Source organism: Nerophis ophidion, linkage group LG23 (assembly GCF_033978795.1).
Source record: "Nerophis ophidion isolate RoL-2023_Sa linkage group LG23, RoL_Noph_v1.0, whole genome shotgun sequence".
NCBI classification, from domain to species: domain Eukaryota; kingdom Metazoa; phylum Chordata; class Actinopteri; order Syngnathiformes; family Syngnathidae; genus Nerophis; species Nerophis ophidion.
This window is the reverse complement of record NC_084633.1, coordinates 37,823,869-37,845,220: the sequence shown is the minus strand read 5'-3', so window position 1 is coordinate 37,845,220 and position 21,352 is coordinate 37,823,869. Positions and strand designations below refer to the sequence as shown.

Sequence of the window (21,352 nt, the reverse complement as noted above, 5' to 3'; positions counted from 1 at the left end):
TTATATTGATATTGTTCTAAATGCGTTTGTCTTATGTTTTGTTTTGAACTTCATATTGTTCTTTCAATGTTTTTGTCTTGTGTTTTTTTATATTCATATTGTTCTCTCGATGTTTTTGTCTTATGTTTTGTTTGAACTTCATATTGTTCCCTCAAGTTTTCATCCTATGTTTTTTTTTTAACTTCATATGTTTCTCTCAATATTTTTGTCTTAGGTTTTGTTTTATATTCATATTGTTTTTTAATTTTTTTGTCTTATGTTTTTTTTTTTACTTCATATTGTTCTCTCAATGTTTTTGTCTTATGTTTTGTTTTGAACTTCATATTATTCTTTAAATGTTTCTGTCTTATGTTTTGTTTTGAACTTTATATTGTTCTGTTCTGTAAGTTTTCAATTAATAAGGCATGTCATTTCTCCTTGACTATTTCCTTTATCCGTTGACTGTAGTCACCCATTTTTGCTTACGTTTTTCTCCCTGCATGACGTCAAGCATCGTCGTCGTGTAAAGTCATGTGATGTAAAGGTTGATGTGTGAATATTATTGCCAAGATGTGATGTTAAATAAAGGTTGATGTGTGAATATTATTGCCAAGATATGATGTTAAATAAAGGTTGATGTGTTAATATTATTGGCAAGATGTGATGTTAAATAAAGGTTGATATTATTGGCAAGATGTGATGTTAAATAAAGGTTGATATTATTGGCAAGATGTGATGTTAAATAAAGGTTGATATTATTGGCAGGTGAAATCCATATCTGCCCGTCGTTGTTTGCCTCCATGCTGCTTCCGGCCTCCAGGGGGCGACAATGTGCGCTGCAGCAACGAGACGTAGAAGAAGAAGAAGAAGCTAAGCCGCTAGCAAGTAGATTGTTTCAACACCTCCCTTCTTTCCGTAAGTTGCCTGAAATATGTCGTGTGAACGTCAATAATGTGTCAATAATGTGTGAATAATGTATGAATAATGTGTCATCTGTAGTGTCTCGTCTGTCTCACGAGGTCACGTGCTTTTAGTGTTGGACGTGTGGTCGCGGCTAACACTCGCTAGCATAACAAAGTGCTAATGAATGCAAAATACATATATATATATATACAAATATGTATATATATATAGTGCTAACGTCACCATATATATTACATACTGACGTCATATATTACATACTAATGTCATGTATTACATATTGACGTGATGTATTACATACTAACGTCATGTATTACATATTGACAACATATATTACATACTGACGTCATGTAGTACATACTGACGTCATGTAGTACATACTGACGTCATGTAGTACATACTGACGGCGTGCATTACATACTAATGTCATGTATTACATACCGATCTAATGTATTACATACTGACGTCATGTATTACATACTAATGTCATTAATTACATAGTAATGTCATGTATTACATACTGACATCACATATTTCATACTGACGTCATATTAAACATACTAAAGTCATATATTACATACTGACACCATATATATTACAAACGCCGTTTGCATATTACTTGAGAAATTGTGTTAGATGTAAATATAAACAGAATACAATGATCTGCAAATAATTTTCAACCCATATTCAGTTGAATATGCTACAAAGACAAGATATTTGATGTTCGAACTCATAAACTTTATTTGTTTTTTTTGCAAATAATAATTAACTTAGAATTTCATGGCTGCAACACGTGCCAAAGTAGTTGGGAAAGGGCATGTTCACCACTGTGTTACATCACCTTTTCTTTTAACAACATTCAATAAACGTTTGGGAACTGAGGGAACTAATTGTTGAAGCTTTGAAAGTGGAATTCTTTCCCATTCTTGTTTTATGTAGAGCTTCAGTCGTTCCACAGTCCGGGGTCTCCGCTGTCGTATTTTACACTTTATAATGCGCCACACATATTCCATGGGAGACAGGTCTGGACTGCAGGCGGGCAAGGAAAGTACCCGCACTCTTTTTTTACGAAGCCACGCTGTTTCAACACATGCTGAATGTGACTTGGCATTGTCTTGCTGAAATAAGCAGGGGCATCCATGAAAAAGACGGCGCTTAGATGGCAGCATATGTTGTTCCAAAAGCTGTATGTACCTTTCAGCATTAATGGTGCCTTCACAGATGTGTAAGTTACCCATGCCTTGGGCACTAATGCACCCCCATACCATCACACATGCTGGCTTTTCAACTTTGCGTCGATGACAGTCTGGATAGTTCGCTTCCCCTTTGGTCCGGATGACACGATGTCGAATATTTCCAAAAACAATTTGAAATGTGGACTTGTCAGACCACAGAACATTTTTCCACTTTGCATCAGTCCATCTTAGATGATCTCGGGCCCAGAGAAGCTGGCGGTGTTTCTAGATGTTGTTGATAAATGGCTTTCGCTTTGCATAATAGAGCTTTAACTTGCACTTACAGATGTAGCGACAAACTGTATTTAGTGACAGTGGTTTTCTGCTGTGTTCCTGAGCCCATGTGGTGATATCTTTTAGAGATTGATGTCGGTTTTTGATACAGTGCCGTCTGAGGGATGGAAGGTCACGGTCATTCAATGTTGGTTTCCGGCCATGCTGCTTACGTGGAGTGATTTCTCCAGATTTTCTGAACCGTTTGATGATATTATGGAGCGTAGATGTTGAAATCCCTAACATTTGTTGCAATTGCAGTATTGTCGAGACGGCTGATTGGAGCTGTGGCCGCAAGGTAGCTGGTGCCTGTCGGGGCGGTAATCCTAAAACCCGTTGGTGGACACCAGCGGTGAGGGATACCAACAAGCTGAAAAAGGAGTCTTATCGGGTTCTTTTGGCTCATAGGACTCCGGAGGCAGTGGACAGGTACCGACAGGCCAATCGGTGTGCAGCTTCAGTGGTCGCGGAGGCAAAATCTTGGACTTTGGAGGAGTTCGGGGAAGCCATGGAAAACGACTTCCGGACGGCTTCGAAGCGATTCTGGACCACCATCCGCCGCCTCAGGAAGTGGAAGCAGTGCACTATCAACACCGTGTATGGTGCGGATGGTGTTCTGCTGACCTCAACTGCGGATGTTGTGGATAGGTGGAAGGAATACTACGGAGACCTCCTCAATCCCACCAACACGTCTTCTTATGAGGAAGCAGTGCCTGGGGAATCTGTGGTGGGCTCTCCTATTTCTGGGGCTGAGGTTGCTGAGGTAGTTAAAAAGCTCCTCGGTGGCAAGGCCCCGGGGGTGGACAAGATCCGCCCGGAGTTCCTTAAGGCTCTGGATGCTGTGGGTCTGTCTTGGTTGACAAGACTCTGCGGCATCGCGTGGACATCGGGGGCGGTACCTCTGGATTGGCAGACCGGGGTGGTGGTTCCTCTCTTTAAGAAGAAGGACTGGAGGGTGTGTTCCAACTATGGTGGGATCACACTCCTCAGTCTTCCCGGTAAGGTTTATTCAAGTGTACTGGAAAGGAGGCTACGCCGTATAGTCGAACCACGGATTCAGGAGGAACAGTGTTGTGTTCGTCCTGGTCGTGGAACTGTGGACCAGCTCTATACTCTTGGCAGGGTTCTTGAGGGTGCATGGGAGTTTGCCCAACCAGTCTACATGTGTAGTAGGAGGCCACGGGGAAGACCCAGGACACGTTGGGAAGACTATGTCTCCCGGCTGGCCTGGGAACGCCTCGGGATCCCCCGGGAAGAGCTAGACGAAGTGGCTGGGGAGAGGGAAGTCTGGGCTTCCCTGCTTAGGCTGCTGCCCCCCCGACCCAACCTCGGATAAGCGGAAGAAGATGGATGGACTTTGTTCGATATTCTTGAGGGTTTTTGTTTTTTCCAAACATTTTTTTTTTTATTAAATCTAATTGTGAATATTGTGTTGTCTCCTCTACCAGCAGGTGGTGCTGATGTCTGCAGACACAAAGATTGCTGAGCTGCTCACTGAGCTCCATCAGCTCATCAAACAGACTCAGGTGAGCACACCTGTGCGCGGACAGCATAGACATCATATGACTGTGTGCGTGTGTGTGCGCTGCAGGAGGAGAGGTCTCGCAGTGAACACAATCTGCTTAACATCCAGAAGACACATGAAAGGATGCAGACAGAAAACAAAAGTGAGTGGCCATGTTTGTTTACGTGCATTGGTCATGTGACTGGCGTGCTCTTTGATGTCTGTAGCGTCCCCGTACTACCGCACCAAGCTGAGAGGACTGTACACCACCGCCAAGGCGGATGCAGAGGCCGAGTGCGGGTGAGATTTATAAACATTAAGTTGCCGCGGTAACATCACCATGTCATAGTAACATGCTTACTGCGTGTTGTAAACGTCTCGTTGCCATAGTAACATGCATATTGTGTGTTGTAAACATCACCATGTCGTAGTAACATGCTTACTGTGTGTTGTAAACATCACGTTGACATAGTAACATGCTTACTGTTTGTTGTAAACATCACGTTACCATAGCAACATGCTTATTGCTTGTTATAAACATCACCATGTCATAGTAGCATGCTGACTGTGTTGTAAACATCACCATGTCATAGTAACATGCTTATTATGTGTTGTAAACGTCATGTTGCCATAGTAACGTGCATATTGTGTGTTGTAAACATCACCATGCCATAGTAACATGCTTACTGTGTGTTGTAAACATCACGTTGTCATAGTAACATGTTTACTGCGTGTTGTAAACGTCACGTTGCCATAGTAACATGCATATTGTATGTTGTAAACATCACCATGTCATAGTAACATGCTTACTGTGTGTTGTAAACATCACGTTGTCATAGTAACATACTTACTGCCTGTTGCAAACATCACATTGCCATAGTAACAGGCTAACCGTGTATTGTAAACATCTCATTGACATAGTAACATGCGAACTGCGTGTTGTAAACATCTCGTTGTCATAGTAACATGCTTATTGCGCGTTGTAAACATCACGTTGTCATAGTAACATGCTTACTGCGTGTTGTAAACATCACGTTGTCATAGTAACATGCTTATTGTGTGTTGCAAACATCACGTTGCCATAGTAACAGGCTAACCGTGTATTGTAAACATCTCATTGACATAGTAACATCCGAACTGTGCGTTGTAAACATCACGTTGTCATAGTCACATGCTTACTGCGTGTGGTAAACGTCACGTTGCCATAGTAACATGCATATTGTATGTTGTAAACATCACCATGTCATAGTAACATGCTTACTGTGTGTTGTAAACATCACGTTGTCATAGTAACATACTTACTGCCTGTTGCAAACATCACATTGCCATAGTAACAGGCTAACCGTGTATTGTAAACATCTCATTGACATAGTAACATGCGAACTGCGTGTTGTAAACATCTCGTTGTCATAGTAACATGCTTATTGCGCGTTGTAAACTTCACGTTGTCATAGTAACATGTTTACTGCGTGTTGTAAACGTCACGTTGCCATAGTAACATGCATATTGTATGTTGTAAACCTCACCATGTCATAGTAACATGCTTACTGTGTGTTGTAAACATCACGTTGTCATAGTAATATACTTACTGCCTGTTGCAAACATCACATTGCCATAGTAACAGGCTAACCGTGTATTGTAAACATCTCATTGACATAGTAACATGCGAACTGCGTGTTGTAAACATCTCGTTGTCATAGTAACATGCTTATTGCGCGTTGTAAACATCACGTTGTCATAGTAACATGCTTACTGCGTGTTGTAAACATCACATTGTCATAGTAACATGCTTATTGTGTGTTGCAAACATCACGTTGCCATAGTAACAGGCTAACCGTGTATTGTAAACATCTCATTGACATAGTAACATCCGAACTGTGCGTTGTAAACATCTCGTTGTCATAGTCACATGTTTACTGCGTGTGGTAAACGTCACGTTGCCATAGTAACATGCATATTGTATGTTGTAAACATCACCATGTCATAGTAACATGCTTACTGTGTGTTGTAAACATCACGTTGTCATAGTAACATACTTACTGCCTGTTGCAAACATCACATTGCCATAGTAACAGGCTAACCGTGTATTGTAAACATCTCATTGACATAGTAACATGCGAACTGCGTGTTGTAAACATCTCGTTGTCATAGTAACATGCTTATTGCGCGTTGTAAACTTCACGTTGTCATAGTAACATGTTTACTGCGTGTTGTAAACGTCACGTTGCCATAGTAACATGCATATTGTATGTTGTAAACATCACCATGTCATAGTAACATGCTTACTGTGTGTTGTAAACATCACGTTGTCATAGTAATATACTTACTGCCTGTTGCAAACATCACATTGCCATAGTAACAGGCTAACCGTGTATTGTAAACATCTCATTGACATAGTAACATGCGAACTGCGTGTTGTAAACATCTCGTTGTCATAGTAACATGCTTATTGCGTGTTGTAAACATCACGTTGTCATAGTAACATGCTTACCGCGTGTTGTAAACTTCTCGTTGTCATAGTAACATGCTTATTGCGCGTTGTAAACACAACGTTGTCATATTAACATGCTTACTGCGTGTTGTAAACATCACGTTGTCATAGTAACATGCTTATTGTGTGTTGCAAACATCATGTTGCCATAGTAACAGGCTAACCGTGTATTGTAAACATCTCAATGACATAGTAACATGCGAACTGTGCGTTGTAAACGTCACGTTGCCATAGCAACATGCATATTGTATGTTGTAAACATCACCATGTCATAGTAACATGCTTACTGTGTGTTGTAAACATCACGTTGTCATAGTAACATACTTACTGCCTGTTGCAAACATCACATTGCCATAGTAACAGGCTAACCGTGTATTGTAAACATCTCATTGACATAGTAACATGCGAACTGCGTGTTGTAAACATCTCGTTGTCATAGTCACATGCTTATTGCGCGTTGTAAACATCACGTTGTCATAGTAACAGGCTAACCGTGTATTGTAAACATCTCATTGACATAGTAACATGCGAACTGCGTGTTGTAAACATCTCGTTGTCATAGTAACATGCTTATTGCGCGTTGTAAACATCACGTTGTCATAGTAACATGCTTACTGCGTATTGTAAACATCACGTTGTCATAGTAACATGCTTACTGCGTGTTGTAAACATCACGTTGTTATAGTAACATGCTTATTGTGTGTTGCAAACATCACGTTGCCATAGTAATAGGCTAACAGTGTATTGTAATCATCTCATTGACATAGTAACATGCGAACTGCGTGTTGTAAACATCTCGTTGCCATAGTAACATGTGACGTGTTGTCAGCATCCTGCGCCGCTCTCTGGATAAAATTGCTGAGATCAAGTCCTTGTTGGAGGAGCGAAGGATCGGTGAGTACGCACGTTGCCGCCATCTTGCCCCGTGACTCCTCGCCGACGACATTGTATCTTGCAGCCGCCAAGATGGCAGGCGTGTACAACGACAGCGACCCCCCCAGGAAGACCATGAGGCGCGGCGTTCTGATGACGCTCCTCCAGCAGTCGGCCATGACGCTTCCTCTGTGGATCGGCAAACCCGGCGAAAGGTACGGCGCCCTTTGATGCAATGTCCCAAACACTGTAACACCCGTCCTCTCCCTCGCCGTGTCCAGCCCTCCCCCTCTGTGCGGGGCCACGCCCGCCAGCGGCGACTACGTGGCCAAGCAGGGCGACAAGGTGGCGGCCAGGGTCAAGGCCGTGGACGGAGACGAGCAATGGATCCTGGCCGAGGTGGTCAGCTACAGCCACGCCGCCAACAAGTACGAATATCACCTTTCACCCCGTGTGGGCGCACACATACACACACGCACACACACACTTGTATTTCCTACCTGTTTAGGAGCAGCCTTTCTAGATATATAAAGAAGTGTATTTACAACATTGATAATATATACATACTATGCACATATAAAAAAGGTAAGCTTTTAGTTTATTTTTTGTTTGTAATTGTTTTTTAATCTTCTGTATTTACTTCAAGTTATTACAGTATGTCTCTATATACATATTTATTAATTTTTTTAAATAAATTTTGGGCAAAGGGGGCGCATTTCAACTTCTTACACACACTTGTTATTTCATATGTTGACCGGAGGGGGAGCACTTCACATTTTGACACACACTTGTTATTTCATATCTTGAGCAGAGGGGGAGCACTTCACATTTTGACACACACTTGTTATTTCATATGTTAACCAGAGTGGGAGCACTTCACATTTTGACACACACTTATTTCATATGTTGACCATAGGGGGAGCACTTCACATTTTGACACACACTTATTTCATATGTTGACCAGATGGGGTGCACATCACATTTTGACACACTTTTGTTATTTCATATCTTGAACAGAGGGGGAGCACTTCACATTTTGACACACACTTATTTCATATGTTGACCAGATGGGGTGCACATCACATTTTGACACACTTTTGTTATTTCATATCTTGAGCAGAGGGGGAGCACTTCACATTTTGACACACACTTATTTCATATGTTGACCAGAGGGGGAGCACTTCACATTTTGACACACACTTATTTCATATGTTGACCATAGGGGGAGCACTTCACATTTTGACACACACTTATTTCATATGTTGACCATAGGGGGAGCACTTCACATTTTGACACACACTTATTTCATATGTTGACCATAGGGGGAGCACTTCACATTTTGACACACACTTGTTATTTCATATCTTGAACAGAGGGGGAGCACTTCACATTTTGACACACACTTGTCATTTCATATCTTGAACAGAGGGACGGACTTCACATTTTGACACACACTTGTTATTTCATATGTCGACCAGAGGGGGAGCACTTCACATTTTGACACACACTTGTTATTTCATATGTTGACCAGAGGGGGAGCACTTCACATTTTGACACACACTTGTTATTTCATATGTTGAACAGAGGGGGAGCACTTCAGATTTGGACACACACTTGTTATTTCATATGTTGACCATAGGGGGAGCACTTCACATTTTGACACACACTTATTTCATATGTTGACCATAGGGGGAGCACTTCACATTTTGACACACACTTGTTATTTCATATCTTGACCATAGGGGGAGCACTTCACATTTTGACACACACTTGTTATTTCATATCTTGAACAGAGGGGGACCACTTCACATTTTGACACACACTTATTTCATATGTTGACCATAGGGGGAGCACTTCACATTTTGACACACACTTGTTATTTCATATCTTGAACAGAGGGGGAGCACTTCACATTTTGACACACACTTGTCATTTCATATCTTGAACAGAGGGACGGACTTCACATTTTGACACACACTTGTTATTTCATATGTCGACCAGAGGGGGAGCACTTCACATTTTGACACACACTTGTTATTTCATATGTTGACCAGAGGGGGAGCACTTCACATTTTGACACACACTTGTTATTTCATATGTTGAACAGAGGGGGAGCACTTCAGATTTGGACACACACTTGTTATTTCATATGTTGACCAGAGGGGGAGCACTTCACATTTTGACACACACTTGTTATTTCATATGTTGAACAGAGGGGGAGCACTTCAGATTTGGACACACACTTGTTATTTCATATGTTGACCAGAGGGGGATCACTTCACATTTTGACACACACTTGTTATTTCATACGTTGACCAGAGGGGGAGCACTTCACATTTTGACACACACTTGTTATTTCATATGTTGAACAGAGGGGGAGCACTTCAGATTTGGACACACACTTGTTATTTCATATGTTGACCATAGGGGGAGCACTTCACATTTTGACACACACTTGTTATTTCATATGTTGAACAGAGGGGGAGCACTTCAGATTTGGACACACACTTGTTATTTCATATGTTGACCAGAGGGGGATCACTTCACATTTTGACACACACTTGTTATTTCATACGTTGACCAGAGGGGGAGCACTTTTAAAAGCGACACACAATCAATTTGAAAAATCCTTCCATTTTGGAACCACCCTCATTTTGGTAGATTTCACCACTAATGAGATCTCTTTTTTTTTCTTTTTTTTTTTTTTAATGTGCTTAAGGCCGATGACAAAGGAGTGGCCCGTGTGCCACACTTTGGGCAACCCAGCTGTAGAAGCTAACTGTTAATGTCCGCTATAGTCTTAGTAGCGTTGTGTATTTGTTCATCCTATGGTCACGTATGGCCTGTCTTACGTCAGCACCGGAAGCAGTAAAATCAGCTGTTCACCCGGCGGGTTTTTTCGGGGATAAATAGGGAAGTCCTTCTTTAGCTGCCGTCTTGTTTTATCATATATTGATGCATTTGCACCTGTCAATGTTTACTTTAGTATGCACATTGAATCAACAAAAAATCCAGACTTTGGAGCAATGTTCACGGACACTAGTATTTGGCTCCTATTAGATGCAATGTTATTGGGACCATGATTTATGTCCTAACTTCTTCACACCTCCTCATATGGAAGATACTTTTCCTTCTTTGCTTCTTTGTGTCTTACTCACACACACACACACACTTACAGTATGTCACCTGTTACAGGTACGAGGTGGATGACATCGATGAAGAAGGCAAAGAGTGAGTACTTTCACAGCAGGAAGTAACTGTGTGCATAGCTGAGGTCACTTCCTGTGTGTGTGTGTGTGTGTGTGTGTGTGTGTGTGTGTGTGTGTGTGCAGGCGACACACACTGAGCCGGCGCCGCATCATCCCTCTGCCTCAGTGGAAGGCCAACCCTGAGACGGACCCTGAGGCTCTCTTCAACAAAGACCAGCTGGTGCTGGCCCTCTACCCACAGACCACCTGCTTCTACCGCGCACTCATACACACACGCCCCTACCGGGTGAGCACACTCACACACACACACACACATACATGCGTGATGTGTTCATACCTTGACAAGGTTGTGTGTGTGTGTGTGTGTAGCCACAAGACGACTACTCGGTGCTGTTCGAGGACACGTCGTACGCTGACGGTTATTCACCGCCCCTCAACGTGGCGCAGCGGTACGTGGTCGCCTGCAAGGAGAACAAGAAGAAGTGATGTGTTGTGTGTGTGTGTGTGTGTGTGTGTGTGTGTGTGTGTGTGTGTGAGAGAGAGACTGTCCAAAGATGTGGTTAGAGGTGAAGTGTATCTCATCCATCCATCCATTTTCTACAGCTTGTCCCTTTGGGGGCGGCGGTGTTGTATTTCATACAAAATAATAAATGTGATTTTTCTCATCTTAATTCCCAAAGATCCTTTTTTGTTTCGCTTTGGTGTCAAAAGGAAATAAAAGAAAAGTTGTTTCAAGATCACTAAAACTTGTATTTACCATGTTTGCATCTTACCAGCACTACTTACTTACCTGTACTATTTACCTACATGTACTACTTACTTACCTGTACTATTTACCTACCTGCACTACTTACTTACCTGTACTATTTACCTACATGTACTACTTACTTACCTGTACTATTTACCTACCTGCACTACTTACTTACCTGTACTATTTACTTACCTGTACTACTTACTTAACTGTACTATTTACTTACCTGCACTATTTATTTACCTGCATTACTTACTTGTACTATTTACTTGCCTGCACTATTTACTTTCCTGGATGACATACTTACCTGTCCTATTTACCTACCTGTACTACTTACTTACCTGTACTATTTACCTACCTGTACTATTTACTTACCTGTACTATTTACTTACATGTACTATTTACTTACCTGCACTATTTATTTACCTGCATTACTTACTTGTACTATTTACTTTCCTGGATGACATACTTACCTGTACTATTTACCTACCTGCACTACTTACTTACCTTTACTTTTTACTTACTTGCACTATTTACTTACCTGCACTATTTACTTACTTTCACTTCTTACTTACCTGTACTATTTACTTACTTGCACTATTTACTAACCTGCAGTACTTACTTGTACTGTTTACTTACTTGTCCTATTTACTTACTTGCACTATTTACTAACCTGCAGTACTTACTTGTACTGTTTACTTACCTGTACTATTTACTTACTTGCACTATTTACTTAATTTTACTATTTACTTACCTGCAGTACTTACTTACTTGTACTATTTACTTACCTGCAGTACTTAGTTACTTACTTGTACTATTTACTTACCTGTACTATTTACTTACTTGCACTATTTACTTAATTTTACTATTTACTTACCTGCACTATTTACTTACCTGCAGTACTTACTTATTTGTACTATTTACTTACCTGCAGTACTTAGTTACTTACTTGTACTATTTACTTACCTGTACTATTTACTTACTTGCACTATTTACTTAATTTTACTATTTACTTACCTGCACTATTTACTTACCTGCAGTACTTACTTACTTGTACTATTTACTTACTTGCAGTACTTAGTTACTTACTTGTACTATTTACTTACCTGTACTATGTACTTACTTGCACTATTTACTTACCTGCAGAATATACTTATCTGCACTATATACTTACTTGCACTATTTACTTACTTGTACTATTTACTTACCTGCACTATTTAATGACCTGCATTACTTATTTATTTGTACTATTTACTTACCTGCAGTACTTACTTACTTACTCATACTATTTACTTATCTGCACTATTTACTTACCTGCATTACTTATTTACTTGTATTATTTACTTACCTGCAGTACTTACTTACTTGTACTATTTACTTACCTGTACTATGTACTCATGGTACTTGCACTATTTACTTACTTGTACTATTTACTTACCTGCACAATATACTTACCTGTACTTTATACTTACTTGCACTATTTACTTGCTTGTACTATTTACTTACCCGCAGTACTTACTTACTTGTACTATTTACTTACCTGCATTACTTATTTATTTGTACTATTTACTTATCTGCACTACTTATTTACCTGTGCTATTTCATTACCTGCACTATTTACTTACTTGTACTATTTCATTACTTGCACTATACTTACCTGCACTATTTTCTTACTTGCACTATTTACTTACCTACACTATTTAGTCAGTTAGTCATCATCGATATTTTCTCTCAGTCAGTTAGTCATCATCAATACTTTCTCCCAGTTTGGGGAAAGAGATGGTCTTGATGTCCAGTATGTCCAATGGTCCCTGAAGGCAACGACATGGGACATAGTACTAGAATGTTTACATCCATCCCATGGTTCCTGAAGGCAGCGTCGTGGTACTGGACAGTGTGCATTTATCCCATGGTCCCTGAATGCAGCAGCGACACACTAACAAACATGGCGGACGCGGTAAGTTCACACATCTGCGGCTTTGCGGGATAAAAATTGAGAAAGTTGCCAAAGATGTGGAACTGTGAAATGTTGTCGTTAAATGTGTTGTCAGCCAAAACGCATCAATGTAGTTTGTTCCGACGTGCGCCTCGACAATGTGGTAAAAGTAGGTAGCTAAAGCTAATGTGTTAGCAGTCTCACAAAATCATTGCTTTAAAACTGCAATTCTTCTTAGATTTAATCTTGTAAAAAATGTAACAATTTACACGGCGAGGGAATAATTAACTGTGTTTAAATTAAACGTTTAACATCTGCAGCCTTAGTGCGCTAACTTGCGCTCATTTTCAATTGGCTTGATCAAATGTACACTTTTACGCACTAATTGTGCGTTTTATTGTACTATTTGTGCGTTTTATTTTATTATTTGTGCGTTTTATCGTGATATTTGTGCGTTTTATTGTACTATTTGTGCGTTTTATTGCAATATTTGTGCGTTTTATTGTACTATTTGTGCGTTTTATTGTACTATTTGTGCGTTTTGTTGTACTATTTGTGCGTTTTGTTGTACTATTTGTGCGTTTTGTTGTACTATTTGTGCGTTTTATTGTGATATTTGTGCGTTTTATCGTACTATTTGTGCGTTTTATCGTCCTATTTGTGCGTTTTGTTGTACTATTTGTGCGTTTTGTTGTACTGTTTGTGCGTTTTATTGTACTATTTGTGCGTTTTATTGTACTGTTTGTGCGTTTTATTGTACTATTTGTGCGTTTTATTGTACTATTTGTGCGTTTTATTGTACTATTTGTGCGTTTTATTGTGATATTTGTGCGTTTTATCGTGATATTTGTGCGTTTTATCGTGATATTTGTGCGTTTTATCGTGATATTTGTGCGTTTTATCGTACTATTTGTGCGTTTTATCGTACTATTTGTGCGTTTTATCGTACTATTTGTGCGTTTTATCGTACTGTTTGTGCGTTTTATCGTACTGTTTGTGCGTTTTATTGTACTATTTATGTGTTTTATTGCAACATTTGTGCGTTTTATTGTACTATTTGTGCGTTTTATTGTGATATTTGTGAGTTTTATTGTACTATTTGTGCGTTTTATTGTGATATTTGTGCGTTTTATTGCACTTTGTGTGTTTTATTGTACTATTTGAGCGTTTTATTGTAATATTTGTGCGCTTTATGGTAATATTTGTGCGTTTTGTTGTACAAACCCAGTTTCCATATGAGTTGGGAAATTGTGTTAGATGTAAATATAAACAGAATACAATAATTTGCAAATCCTTTTCAACCCATATTCAGTTGAATATGCTACAAAGACAACATATTTGATGTTCAAACTCATAAACATTTTTTTTTGCAAATAATCATTAACTTTAGAATTTGATGCCAGCAACACGTGACAAAGAAGTTGGGAAAGGTGGCAACAAATACTGATAAAGTTGAGGTATGCTCATCAAACACCACAGGTGTGCAGGCTAATTGGGAACAGGTGGGTGCCACGATTGGGTATAAAAACAGCTTCCCAAAAAATGCTCAGTCTTTCACAAACAAGGATGGGGGGAGGGTCACCACTTTGTAAGCAAATCGTCAAACAGTTTTAGAACAACATTTCTCAACAAGCTATTGCAAGGAATTAAGGGATTTTACCATCTACGGTCCGTAAAATCATCAAAAAGTTCAGAGAAAATCTGGAGAAATCACTGCACGTAAGCGATGATATTACGGACCTTTGATCCCTCAGGCGGTACTGCATCAAAAACCGACAGTGTGTAAAGGATATCACCTCTTGGGCTCAGAAACACTTCATAAAACCACTGTCAGTAACTACAGTTGGTCGCTACATCTGTAAGTGCAAGTTAAAACTCTACTATGCAAAGCTAAACCCATTTATCAGCAATTTCCTGAAACGCCGCCGGCTTGGCTGGGCCCGAGCTCATCTAAGATGGACTGATGCAAAGTGGAAAGGTGTTCTGTGGTCTGACGAGTCCACATTTCAAATTATATTTGGAAACAGAGGATGTGGCGTCCTCCAGAACAAAGAGGAAAATGACCATCCGGATTGTCTTAGGCGCAAAGTTCAAAAGCCAGCATGTGTGATGGTATGGGGGTGTATTAGTGCCCAAGGCATGGGTAACTTACACATCTGTGAAGGCACCATTAATGCTGAAAGGTACATACAGGTTTTGGAGCAACATATGTTTTCATCCAAGCAACGTTCTCATGGACGCCCCTGCTTATTTCAGCAAGACAATGCCAAGCCACGTGTTACAACAGCGTGGCTTTGTAAAAAAAGAGTGCGGGTACTTTCCTGGCCCACCTGCAGTCCAGACCTGTCTCCCATGGAAAATGTGTGGCGCATTATGAAGCGTAAAATAGGACAGCGGAGACCCCGGACTGTTGAAGGACTGAAGCTCTACATAAAACAAGAATGGGAAAGAATTCCACTTTCAAAGCTTCAACAATTAGTTTCCTCAGTTCCCAAACGTTTATTGAGTGTTGTTAAAAGAAAAGGTGATGTAACACAGTGGTGAACATGCCCATTCCCAACTACTTTGGCACGTGTTGCAGCCATGGAATTCTAAGTTGATTATTATTTGAAAAAAAATAAAGTTTATGAGTTTTAACATCAAATATGTTGTCTTTGTAGCGCATTCAACTGAATATGGCTTGAAAAAGATTTGCAAATCATTGTATTCTGTTTATATTTACATCTAACACAATTTCCCAACTCATATGGAAACGGGGTTTGTAATATTTGTGCGTTTTACTGTACTATTTGTGCATTTTTTTGTAATATTTCTGCATTTTATTGTAATCTAGCCAATTATGGCACCCACCTGTTCCCAATTAGCCTGTTCACCTGTGGGATGTTCCAAATAAGTGTTTGATTAGCCGTTCTCAAGTTTTTCTTTCTTTTTTGCCACTTGTGCCAGCTTTTTTTAAACATGATGCAGGCATGACATTCCTAAGGAGCTAATATTTGCAAAAAATAATAGTTTGTCAGTGTGGGGATGAAATATATTGTCTTTGCAGTCCATTCAATTGAATATAAGTTGAAAAGTATTTGTTGTATTCTCTTTTTATTTACCTTTTACACAACCTGACTACTTCACTGCTTTTGGCTTTTTTAGAATAATGTTTCTCCTACAATGGGAGCAGTTTTCAATGTGTTGTTTGTGGGGGTTTTTTTCATATGAAACTTGTTTAAAAGATTTCAGTTTATGTACTAAAATTTTGAGCAGGTTTAAATACCCAAAACTCGCCAAGCTTTGTCAGAAGACAGTGATGTCATGTTGTTAGCGCCCACAGCCACTAGGTGGCAGACTAACACGTTTGACAAGGCAGATTTGTGACAGCATTGCTGACTTCCCGTATGCTCGCCAGCTCTCTGACATCACAGTATGTGTGGCGAAGCCGCCGCCCAAACGCCGTCGCATCCTGGACTCCTCTGCCATCGTCCCTGTGCCCGTTTACTCCAACAAGGTGAGCTGGGGGGGAGGGGGGGTCCACTGGGACATGTAGTGACCTCCTTGATGTTCCCAGGTCAACAGCAGTCTGCATCTGAAGCTGGAGCTTCCCCCAAGTGACCCGTTTGTCCCTGCAGACCAGAACAGTCTGTGGTCCCAGATGTCCTGTCGAGAGCACGCCCGAGCAGACGTGCTCACACTCAGCGACTCTGAGGACGAACAGGAAGTGCCTTTGGTGGACCACGGCACAGACCAGTAAGATCTGAATGCACCACCAGGTTGTCATGACAGTAACCAGGTCTCACTCTCACCTGAGAGCCTTTAACCGCAGAATGACCTGAACACAGTGAGCCCTCTTCTCGGCCGTTCACAATCTTTGTCTCGTTGGGCGGAGACTGAGACCTTAGTTTGACTCAAACAGGAAGAACAAGGTCTCACTCTCAACTGAGCGCCTTTAATCGCAGAATGACCTGAACACAGTGAGCCCTCTTCTTGCCCGTTCACAATCTTTGTCTCGGTGGGCGGAGACTGAGACCTCAGTTTGACTCAAACAGGAAGAACGAGGTCTCACTCTCACCTGAGCGCCTATAACCGCAGAATGACCTGAACACAGTGAGCCCTCTTCTCGGCCGTTCACAATCTTTGTCTCGTTGGGCGGAGACTGAGACCTTAGTTTTTACTCAAACAGGAAGAACAAGGTCTCACTCTCAACTGAGCGCCTTTAATCGCAGAATGACCTGAACACAGTGAGCCCTCTTCTCGCTCATTCACAATCTTTGTCTCGGTGGGTGGAGACTGAGACCTTAGTTTGACTCAAAACAGGAAAAACGAAGTCTCACTCTCAACCTGAGGACCTTTAACCGTAGAATGACCTGAACACAGTGAGCCCTCTTCTCGGCCGTTCACAATCTTTGTCTCGGTGGGCGGAGACTGAGACCTTAGTTTGACTCAAACAGGAAGAACAAGGTCTCACTCTCAACTGAGCACCTTTAATCGCAGAATGACCTGAACACAGTGAGCCCTCTTCTCGCTCATTCACAATCTTTGTCTCGGTGGGTGGAGACTGAGACCTTAGTTTGACTCAAAACAGGAAAAACGAAGTCTCACTCTCAACCTGAGGACCTTTAACCGTAGAATGACCTGAACACAGTGAGCCCTCTTCTCGGCCGTTCACAATCTTTGTCTCGGTGGGCGGAGACTGAGACCTTAGTTTGACTCAAACAGGAAGAACAAGGTCTCACTCTCAACTGAGCGCCTTTAATCGCAGAATGACCTGAACACAGTGAGCCCTCTTCTCGCTCATTCACAATCTTTGTCTCGGTGGGTGGAGACTGAGACCTTAGTTTGACTCAAAACAGGAAAAACGAAGTCTCACTCTCAACCTGAGGACCTTTAACCGTAGAATGACCTGAACACAGTGAGCCCTCTTCTCGGCCGTTCACAATCTTTGTCTCGGTGGGCGGAGACTGAGACCTTAGTTTGACTCAAACAGGAAGAACAAGGTCTCACTCTCAACTGAGCGCCTTTAATCGCAGAATGACCTGAACACAGTGAGCCCTCTTCTCGCTCATTCACAATCTTTGTCTCGGTGGGTGGAGACTGAGACCTTAGTTTGACTCAAAACAGGAAAAACGAAGTCTCACTCTCAACCTGAGGGCCTTTAACCGTAGAATGACCTGAACACAGTGAGCCCTCTTCTCGGCCGTTCACAATCTTTGTCTCGTTGGGCGGAGACTGAGACCTTAGTTTGACTCAAACAGGAAGAACAAGGTCTCACTCTCAACTGAGCGCCTTTAATCGCAGAATGACCTGAACACAGTGAGCCCTCTTCTTGCCCGTTCACAATCTTTGTCTCGGTGGGCGGAGACTGAGACCTCAGTTTGACTCAAACAGGAAGAACGAGGTCTCACTCTCACCTGAGCGCCTATAACCGCAGAATGACCTGAACACAGTGAGCCCTCTTCTCGGCCGTTCACAATCTTTGTCTCGTTGGGCGGAAACTGAGACCTTAGTTTGACTCAAACAGGAAGAACAAGGTCTCACTCTCAACTGAGCGCCTTTAATCGCAGAATGACCTGAACACAGTGAGCCCTCTTCTCGCTCATTCACAATCTTTGTCTCGGTGGGTGGAGACTGAGACCTTAGTTTGACTCAAAACAGGAAAAACGAAGTCTCACTCTCAACCTGAGGACCTTTAACCGTAGAATGACCTGAACACAGTGAGCCCTCTTCTCGGCCGTTCACAATCTTTGTCTCGTTGGGCGGAGACTGAGACCTTAGTTTGACTCAAACAGGAAGAACAAGGTCTCACTCTCAACTGAGCGCCTTTAATCGCAGAATGACCTGAACACAGTGAGCCCTCTTCTTGCCCGTTCACAATCTTTGTCTCGGTGGGCGGAGACTGAGACCTCAGTTTGACTCAAACAGGAAGAACGAGGTCTCACTCTCACCTGAGCGCCTATAACCGCAGAATGACCTGAACACAGTGAGCCCTCTTCTCGGCCGTTCACAATCTTTGTCTCGTTGGGCGGAAACTGAGACCTTAGTTTGACTCAAACAGGAAGAACAAGGTCTCACTCTCAACTGAGCGCCTTTAATCGCAGAATGACCTGAACACAGTGAGCCCTCTTCTCGCTCATTCACAATCTTTGTCTCGGTGGGTGGAGACTGAGACCTTAGTTTGACTCAAAACAGGAAAAACGAAGTCTCACTCTCAACCTGAGGACCTTTAACCGTAGAATGACCTGAACACAGTGAGCCCTCTTCTCGGCCGTTCACAATCTTTGTCTCGTTGGGCGGAGACTGAGACCTTAGTTTGACTCAAACAGGAAGAACGAGGTCTCACTCTCACCTGAGCGCCTATAACCACAGAATGACCTGAACACAGTGAGCCCTCTTCTTGCCCGTTCACAATCTTTGTCTCGGCGGGCGGAGACTGAGACCTCAGTTTGACTCAAACAGGAAGAACGAGGTCTCACTCTCAACTGAACGCCTTTAATCGCAGAATGACCTGAACACAGTGAGCCCTCTTCTTGCCCGTTCACAATCTTTGTCTCGGTGGGCGGAGACTGAGACCTTAGTTTGACTCAAAACAGGTAAAACGAAGTCTCACTCTCAACCTGAGAGCCTTTAACCTTAGAATGACCTGAACACAGTGAGCCCTCTTCTCGCTCATTCACAATCTTTGTCTCGGTGGGCGGAGACTGAGACCTTAGTTTGACTCAAAACAGGAAAAACGAAGTCTCACTCTCAACCTGAGGGCCTTTAACCGTAGAATGACCTGAACACAGTGAGCCCTCTTCTCGGCCGTTCACAATCTTTGTCTCGTTGGGCGGAGACTGAGACCTTAGTTTGACTCAAACAGGAAGAACGAGGTCTCACTCTCACCTGAGCGCCTATAACCACAGAATGACCTGAACACAGTGAGCCCTCTTCTTGTCCGTTCACAATCATTATCTTGATGGGCGGAGACTGAGACCTCAGTTTGACTCAAACAGGAAGTACAGACAAACAAACTCTCACCTGTGCTTTTAGGGGAGGGTCCCGCCCACTGTCTCCTCCCCCAGAAGACATTCCTGTGCAGAAACAATCCCGACAGTTCCAGAAGAAGATCAAGTGAGTGACACACACACACACACACACACACACACACACACACACACAGACAATACTAACGTAGGCGTGTTAGCGAGGTGAACAGGAGGTTGCGGGCCGTCAGCGACGCCCTCTCTCCCGATGGCGGGGGCCGGGTGCTGAGACGGCGGCGGGGTGAGGCTCCCAAGCAAGACGACGTCATCATTGTGGAGTCGGAGTCACATGACTGGCGGGCGGAGGAAAGCCGGCTGAAGGTGCGATGTCGCACGGAGGTCTACAAGCTTCCTGTGCTGTCGGTACGTGCACGTCCCCCCTCACCCCCCCAACCACGCCTCTCGCTAGGCCCGCCTCCACACTGTCCTTGTGCGCCGCAGACGACCTTGCTGAAGGAAGTGGCGAGCCAGCTGTCGGCCATCCTTCACGTGCCCAGCCACCGCCTCCTGCTGCTGAGGGAGGAGGCGGAGCTTCCCGGGCACGCCAGCGTCCGCGAGCTGGGCCTGGGCATCGCCGACATCTTGGGTAAGTCACGTGACCCGCCGTCGCCGCGAGAGACCGACTGTCCCTGGCTTTGCAGAGTGCGTCGTCATGGCGACGGAGCGCGGCGGCCTCATCTCGGTGCGTCTGCAGGGCAAGGAGCGAGGGTCGGCGCGTGACTTCTCCGTGGATAAGGTCGGCGTCCTGCAGTCACGCCCGCTGCCTATTGGCTCTAATCCATTACGTCATGTGTAGGAGGCGGAGCTGGGCGCCATCTTCTCGCAGTACGTGTCGGCGATGCCCGCCCGTGCCAGAAGAAAGGTGCAGTTTCACTTCGACGGCTGCAAGGTGGCGGCCAATCAGACGCCCGCTCAGCTGGACATGGAGGATGGCGACATCATTGAGGTGTGGATGTGAGAACTCATCAAAATAAAAGCCTAAATACATGTACAGTATATAGTGTAGAAAGATGAGACAGCTATTTTTGACAAGTTTACTTTCATTAAAGACAATAAAAGACTGTTGTGGTTTTACTTTAGACTTAGACTAACTGTAACTTGAATGATCCACAGGGGACATTGTTCCCCACAGTAGCTCAGTTACAATAATGAAAAGGACAATGCAGGTATAAA

The 21,352-nt window shown here is 42.7% G+C and overlaps 2 protein-coding genes across 4 annotated transcripts; both read left to right on the top strand.

The window, feature by feature from the left end:
* Positions 1 to 753: 753 nt before the first annotated feature.
* On the top strand, positions 754 to 11,156 carry sgf29 (SAGA complex associated factor 29). 2 transcript variants are annotated; one of them, XM_061884347.1, is made up of 10 exons: positions 754 to 894; positions 3,857 to 3,934; positions 4,000 to 4,075; positions 4,140 to 4,212; positions 7,233 to 7,297; positions 7,362 to 7,491; positions 7,558 to 7,704; positions 10,472 to 10,507; positions 10,609 to 10,771; positions 10,855 to 11,156. In XM_061884347.1, the coding sequence occupies exons 2-10, from the start codon at positions 3,869 to 3,871 to the stop codon at positions 10,969 to 10,971; spliced, it is 873 nt and encodes a 290-aa protein (XP_061740331.1). In that variant the 5' UTR covers positions 754 to 894; positions 3,857 to 3,868; the 3' UTR covers positions 10,972 to 11,156. The 2 variants fall into 2 exon arrangements, with proteins under 2 accessions (XP_061740331.1, XP_061740332.1); XM_061884348.1 differs by having other exon boundaries at positions 804 to 894; positions 3,860 to 3,934.
* Positions 11,157 to 13,044: 1,888 nt separating this feature from the next.
* On the top strand, positions 13,045 to 21,240 carry nfatc2ip (nuclear factor of activated T cells 2 interacting protein). 2 transcript variants are annotated; one of them, XM_061884344.1, is made up of 8 exons: positions 13,045 to 13,193; positions 16,570 to 16,668; positions 16,729 to 16,907; positions 20,187 to 20,267; positions 20,332 to 20,542; positions 20,621 to 20,765; positions 20,821 to 20,915; positions 20,976 to 21,240. In XM_061884344.1, the coding sequence occupies exons 1-8, from the start codon at positions 13,062 to 13,064 to the stop codon at positions 21,135 to 21,137; spliced, it is 1,104 nt and encodes a 367-aa protein (XP_061740328.1). In that variant the 5' UTR covers positions 13,045 to 13,061; the 3' UTR covers positions 21,138 to 21,240. The 2 variants fall into 2 exon arrangements, with proteins under 2 accessions (XP_061740328.1, XP_061740329.1); XM_061884345.1 differs by having other exon boundaries at positions 13,049 to 13,193; positions 20,341 to 20,542.
* The last annotated feature ends 112 nt before the right edge of the window (positions 21,241 to 21,352 follow it).

Bases quoted from the DNA above. Each gene is read 5' to 3' on its own strand.
- sgf29 (XM_061884347.1), top strand. From the start codon at position 3,869: ATGTCTGCAGACACAAAGATTGCTGAGCTGCTCACTGAGCTCCATCAG. The intron at 7,492-7,557 runs GTACGGCGCCCT...CGCCGTGTCCAG, and splicing joins ATCGGCAAACCCGGCGAAAG to CCCTCCCCCTCTGTGCGGGG. The intron at 7,705-10,471 runs GTACGAATATCA...CACCTGTTACAG, and splicing joins TACAGCCACGCCGCCAACAA to GTACGAGGTGGATGACATCG.
- nfatc2ip (XM_061884344.1), top strand. From the start codon at position 13,062: ATGGGACATAGTACTAGAATGTTTACATCCATCCCATGGTTCCTGAAG. The intron at 16,669-16,728 runs GTGAGCTGGGGG...TGATGTTCCCAG, and splicing joins TGCCCGTTTACTCCAACAAG to GTCAACAGCAGTCTGCATCT. The intron at 20,543-20,620 runs GTACGTGCACGT...TGTGCGCCGCAG, and splicing joins ACAAGCTTCCTGTGCTGTCG to ACGACCTTGCTGAAGGAAGT.